At 38.2% G+C, this 6,272-nt stretch overlaps 1 protein-coding gene across 1 annotated transcript; it reads right to left on the reverse strand.

Moving 5' to 3' along the window:
• Positions 1-921, reverse strand: LOC129470417 (keratin-associated protein 1-1-like). Its single transcript, XM_055258218.2, has one exon. It carries the CDS (start codon positions 866-868, stop codon positions 320-322), a length of 549 nt encoding a protein of 182 aa, XP_055114193.2. The 5' UTR covers positions 869-921; the 3' UTR covers positions 1-319.
• Between the last annotated feature and the right edge of the window lie 5,351 nt (positions 922-6,272).

The raw sequence follows: 6,272 nt of genomic DNA on the forward strand, positions 1-6,272 counted from the left end.
AACAACAACTTCATCACTGAAGAGATGAAAACTTTTATTAAATTTAAGTCCCAATAACTGTTGAAATATTTCGGATGATATTTATAGTAAAATAGTATCTAACTCTTTTCATATTGTAGGTCTTTGGCTGACATCCAGGTCTAGGAAAGATTTTTGGTCTTCCATTGTAAATGAATTTACATCCTAGGGAATTTATGTGGCTGTGTGATGAGAGGTTGCAAGCCCAGTTATAGGTACTGGAGTTTAGAAGATTGTTAGGATTCTAATTTGGCTAGTTCTAAAGTGCCATCTTTTCAGGATCCCCAGCAGAAGGAGGTTTTCAACAAGTGGGCTCAGAGCAGTAGCAGCAGCAGACTGGGCGGCAGCAGGACTGTCCACAGTAGGACGGGCGGCAGCAGGAGGCTTGGGCATGGTGCAGTTGACAGCAGGATGGGGGCGTGCAGCTCACCACACAGCAGGGGGGCAGGCAGGTACCCTCCACACGGCAGTCTGGGCGGCACCACCTGATACGGGTGCTCACAGCTCCACTGCTGCCCTCCTGGCCATAGCCGATGCCACCACCATTGCAGGAGCTGGTCTCACAGCAGCTTGGCTGGCAACAGCTGGTCTCACAGCAGCTTGGCTGGCAACAGCTGGTCTCACAGCAGCTTGGCTGGCAGCAGCTGGAGCTGCAGGTCCCACTGGTTGAGAACCTGGGAAATCCGCAGAAGCTGGTCTGGCAGCAGCTTGGCTGGCAGCAGCTGGTCTCACAGCAGCTTGGCTGGCAGCAGCTGGTCTCACAGCAGCTTGGCTGGCAGCAGCTGGAGCCGCATGTCCCACTGGTGGAGCAGCTGGGAAATCCGCAGAAGCTGGTCTGACAGCAGGCCATAGTGTCAGGAGTTGATCTGAAGGTTGGGTTGCTTGGAGGAGTTTCTGAATTATGGCTGCCTATTCCGCTGCCGGCTTTTTATAAGTCTGGGCCAATTCCTCTATCTGTGGTGAACAACATTTTTATCTTGTTACTCTTTAAACCAGCCTTTCTAGGGCCCTCTGATGGTTCAAATGCTGAATTGTTTTAAATATATCTCAAAATTGATTTTTCCTTATTGCTCAGCTAATACTCACCAAATGTGTTTGCCCTTGGTAAAAATGTTAACATTTTGTTTTCAAACAATGGTATAATTTCCACTTGAGCTTCAGCTTCAGTTTTGCACTTGTGGGTGTATCACCTGACAAGGTGACTCTCACCCATAAGATGATGTGATTTTGGAGATCATATTTACCAAACCTCAAGTCTCCAGAAAAGAATTATTAATCATGATTGTCCTTATGTAAGACTGCTTTGTATTTTTTAGACTAATAAGATTATACTCGCTCGATATAATCTTATTAGTCGGATAGAAACTCCGATAAACTCTATATTCATAGAAATTCATAGATTTTTCCCTGAAATGGAATCTTTCCAATTTCTGTGATAGCTCCTGAACTTCACATTCATATTTTAGGAAAAATTGATCACTCAGGAGGATTTATAAAACAAAACCTGTTCAATTTCAATGTCTCTTAAAAAAGAGGCTAAAATTCATATTCAGTAATTAGAAAAAGATTACAAAATATTTTAATGAAATTTACACTTCTCTATGAAAGACAAAAATCACTGGTATATGGATTATCTGGCATATAATTTTTCAAAGGCAGAATTTATTTTTAATTTATGTCATTTCACATTACTAAACCATGTGTCCTGTGAAAAGATATTAGACCAAAGAGCATGACAACTGAATTTAGGAAGAGGAATCAATCAAACAAAAAGCAAGAGTTAGAAAATACTTTTATCTGCTTTATAAGGCAGGTTAGAAAATGGGTGACCAAATATAGTTCAAGAGGTGTAGTATAATAAATGCAAAGAGATTAAGAAAAATTCCAGCAAAATAAGTTAAAACAATTCCTGGTCATTGCCAGAAGAAAGAATGTGATTTTACACTGGGAGTTTAGGGTTACATAAGATAAATGAAAAAAGGCTGGTCAAAAACATATTATTTCTACTTGGGGTAGGTTTATTTCTCCCTTCCAATCGTGAATAGAAACACATAGTTAGCTTTTTATGAGGTGGTGGCATTTGTTTGTACAGGAATGGGGTTGTATTACAATGTGATTCATGCCAGCTTCAGTAAAGATGTTCACGTCATATGGTAACCATGACTGTAGGTATGAAGTTGAAAATGGTTATATGTAATCACTGAATGTTGGAGATCAAAAATGTAGTAAATTATCTGTTCCACCACTTAATTTTATAGGTGCAGAAACTGACATCATTCTTATTATAAATAGCACATATCTATTAACTTCTACTATGCCCAGAGCACTAAAGGCTTATATAGAAAGCAAGACCCCATCTATTTGTTTCGTATCTTGCTCTAGTATAAAAATCAGTGTAGTAGCAATAGGAGGGATTAATCAAGGAAAAGAGTTGAGTATAGAACCATTTAGTCTCAAAGTTCTAAATGGGAACATTGGTGGTGTGGTATGGAGCACTTTTCATTTTCACTTAACACCGGCTGATGTTAGAATACTCTTGAGTCTTGAAGAGGTTAAGCGACTTGTTCCATTCACACAGTACACAATCAGAAGATCTGGGTATAAAACTCCTATCACTCATTCCTAGACCAGTTCTTTTTATTTTATACCATGCTGCTTTTCAGAATCAATTAAGGCTCTTTGTCTTTGTCTTTTTTTCTAAAAAAAAAGGTATTTTATAATAGCTCAAGAATAGAAATATTAGATGGTAGAGAGATGACACTATGGAGTAGTGATTTTAAATACACAATAAATAAGTATAAATATGTTAAAGTTCTTTTAAGTATCTGGACCAGAGACTTATAATTGGAGTAAGTCACATTTGCTTCCTAGTTGTTTTTTGTTTCCCACATTCAACTGAGTTAATATACTTTCTGGGTTTCTACATCTGCTATACTCATTGTGTCTTCTTTATTCCATGCGTATTATCTTAGTTGAGCTCTTATTATACATCACTTGGACCAAGGCAATATCTTCCTGATTAGTTTCTGTATAGTTCTGTATGACTCATTTCTCTGGCCTTTGACCTCTGTCTTTATAAGGAGCTATCATGAGAATTGTCCCAATACTCAGCTCTTGTTATGCCATTTTCCTGCCCCAAAGCTTTCAATAGCTCCTTACTGCTTATTGCATTAAGGGTGTACTCCGTTGGCTAGTATTCAAAGCATACAAATTTTCCAAATCTTTCTTTCACTATCACTCTATATATATCCAGTGCCCCCAGCCAAACTGTACTCTGAACAACCCTATGGTTCCCCTCCCTCCATACCTTTGCTCATACTATTTCTATTGCTGAGAATGCCATCCCTGTGATCTGGGCACCACAGTCTGAACCCATATAAAATGTTAGCTTCTCTTTTCAATCTCTCTTATTTTCCCCAACCAATAGTGACTTCTGTGTTGACACCACACAGTGTTGTACTTTTATTTTTTCACATTCTACTTTTTAGATGAATTATAGATGAATATGACTCATGCCCCTAGAAGCTTTTTGAAGAGGGGAACATTTTTAATTCAATTTTAATTTCTATTTTATACCATGTAGCCTATGACTTGCATATGGTAGGCAAGCAGCACATTTAGACCCTATTTCTAAACTTACTTAAAAACAACCCAAACTGGATTAAGTACTTAAATATAAGACCACAAATAATAAAACTACTAGAAGAAAACATACAGGAAACATTTTATGGCACTGGTCTGGGCAATGGATTTTTCTTGGGGTGATAAGACCTCAAAGGCACAGGCAACAAAAGTGAAAGTAGACAAAGGGGATTATATAAAACTAAAAACCTTCTGCACAGCAAAGGAAACAATCAAATCAACAGAGTGAAGAGACAACCTAGAGAATGGGAGAAAATATTTTCTTTTTTTTTTGGTACCCTTTTTTTATTATACTTTAAGTTCTAGGGTACATGTGCACAGCGTGCAGTTTTGTTACACATGTATACATGTGCCATGTTGCTGTGCTGCACCCATTAACTCGTCATTTACATTAGGTATATCTCCTAATGCTATCCATCCCTCCTCCCCCCACCCCACGACAGGCCATGGAGTGTGATGTTTCCCTTCTTGTGTCCAAGTGTTCTCATTGTTCAATTCCCACTATGAGTGAGAACATGCAGTGTTTGGTTTTCTGTCCTTGTGATAGTTTGCTGAGAATGATGGTTTCCAGCTTCATCCATGTCCCTACAAAGGACATGAACTCATCATTTTTTATGGCTGCATAGTATTCCATGGTGTATATGTGCCACATTTTCTTAATCGAGTCTATCATTGTTGGACATTTGGCTTGGTTCCAAGTCTTTGCTGTTGTGAATAGTGCTGCAATAAACATATGTGTGCATGTGTCTTTATAGCAGCATGATTTATAATCCTTTGGGTATACACCCAGTAATGGGATGGCTGCATCAAGTGGTGTTTCTGGTTCTAGATCCCTGAGGAATCACCACACTGTCTTCCACAATGGTTGAATTAGCTTATAGTCCCACCAACAGTGTAAAAGTGTTCCTATTTCTCCACATCCTCTCCAGCACCTGTTGTTTCCTGACTTTTTAATGATCACCATTCTAATTGGTGTGAGATGGTATCTCATTGTGGTTTTGATTTGCATTTCTCTGATGGCCAGTGATGATGAGCACTTTTTTTCATGTGTTTGTTGGCTGCATAAAGGTCTTCTTTTGAGAAGTGTCTGTTCATATCCTTTGCCCACTTTTTGATGGCATTGTTTGTTTTTTGTTGTAAATTTGTTTGAGTTCATTGTAGATTCTGGATATTAGCCCTTTGTCAGATGAGTAGATTGCAAAAATTTGGGAGAAAATATTTTCAAACTATGCATCTGACCAGGGGTTAATATCCAGAATATATAAGGAACTTGAACAACTCAACAGTGAATAATAATAATAAATCCAATTAAAAATAGGTAAAAGACCTGAATAGATATTTCACAAAAGAAAACATACAAATTGCCAACACATATATGAAGAAGTGCTCAGCATCACTAATCATCAGGAAGTGCAAATCAAAACCGCAATGAGATACCATATCACCCCAATTAGAATGGCTATTATCAAAAATACAAAAAAAATAACAAATGCTGGTGTGGATGTGGAAAAAGGGAACTCATACAAGGTTGGAGGGAATGTAAAGTAGTATAGCCTTTATGGAAAACAGTATGGAGGGTCCCCTAAAAATTAAAAATAGAACTACCATATGATCCAGGAATCCCACTATGGAGTATATATCCAAAGGAAATGAAATCAGTATGTTGAGGAGATATCTGCACTTCCATGTTTATTGCAGCGCTATTCACAACAGCCAACATGTGAAAACAATCTAAGTGTCCATCAATGGATGAATGGATAAAGAAAATGTGACACACACTCACACACACACACACACACACACAATGAAATACTATCAGCCATGAAAAAGAATGAAATACTATCATGTGCAGCAACATGGATGAACCTGGAGGACGTTATGTTAAGTGAAATTAACCAGGCACGGAAAGACAAATAGCACATTCTCTCACTCCTATGTGAAATCTAAAGAAGTTGATCTCATAGAAGTAGAGAGTAGAATAGTGGCTAGCAGAGGCTGGGGAGGGTGAGAGGAGGGGAGGATAGGCAGAGATTGGTCTACAGGTACAAAGTTACAGGTAGATAGGAGGCATAAGATTTGGTATTCTAATGTACAGTAGGGTGACTATGGTTCGTAATTTCTTATCGTATATTTCAAAATAGCTATCAGAGAAGATTTTAAATGATCTTACCATGAAGAAATGATAAATGTATGAGGTGACAAATATGCTAAACACCCTGACTTGATTATTACAAAATGTATACATGTATGGAAACATCACACTGCACCCCATAAATATGTACAATTATGTGTCAGTTTTTTTAATTAAAAAATTAATTTAATACAAAATATTAGAATGAGTAAATAAAACCAAAGCTTTTTGCAAGGCCAAAGAACAGATATTTATTAGAAAATAAACATGCCACGAAATCTTAGATAGGAAGAAGGAAATTGCTTCTTTTACAAAGACTTCAGAATGGCCCAGGTCTTAATAGATGAGCCCGGTTCTCGGTTCCCAGCTTGGTTGATGTGGGGTCTTGTGGGCTCAGGGCAGGAGGTTTGTTAAGGTAGAGAAATGGGAGTGTGACTTTTTCAGAAGGTGAGTTACGTGTTCCGGGCAGTCAGTGCACTGC

Source organism: Symphalangus syndactylus, chromosome 20, assembly GCF_028878055.3.
Source record: "Symphalangus syndactylus isolate Jambi chromosome 20, NHGRI_mSymSyn1-v2.1_pri, whole genome shotgun sequence".
Classification (NCBI taxonomy): Eukaryota; Metazoa; Chordata; class Mammalia; order Primates; family Hylobatidae; genus Symphalangus; species Symphalangus syndactylus.

Excerpts from the sequence above, each read along its gene's own strand:
- LOC129470417 (XM_055258218.2), bottom strand. The coding sequence starts at position 868 with ATGGCCTGCTGTCAGACCAGCTTCTGCGGATTTCCCAGCTGCTCCACC.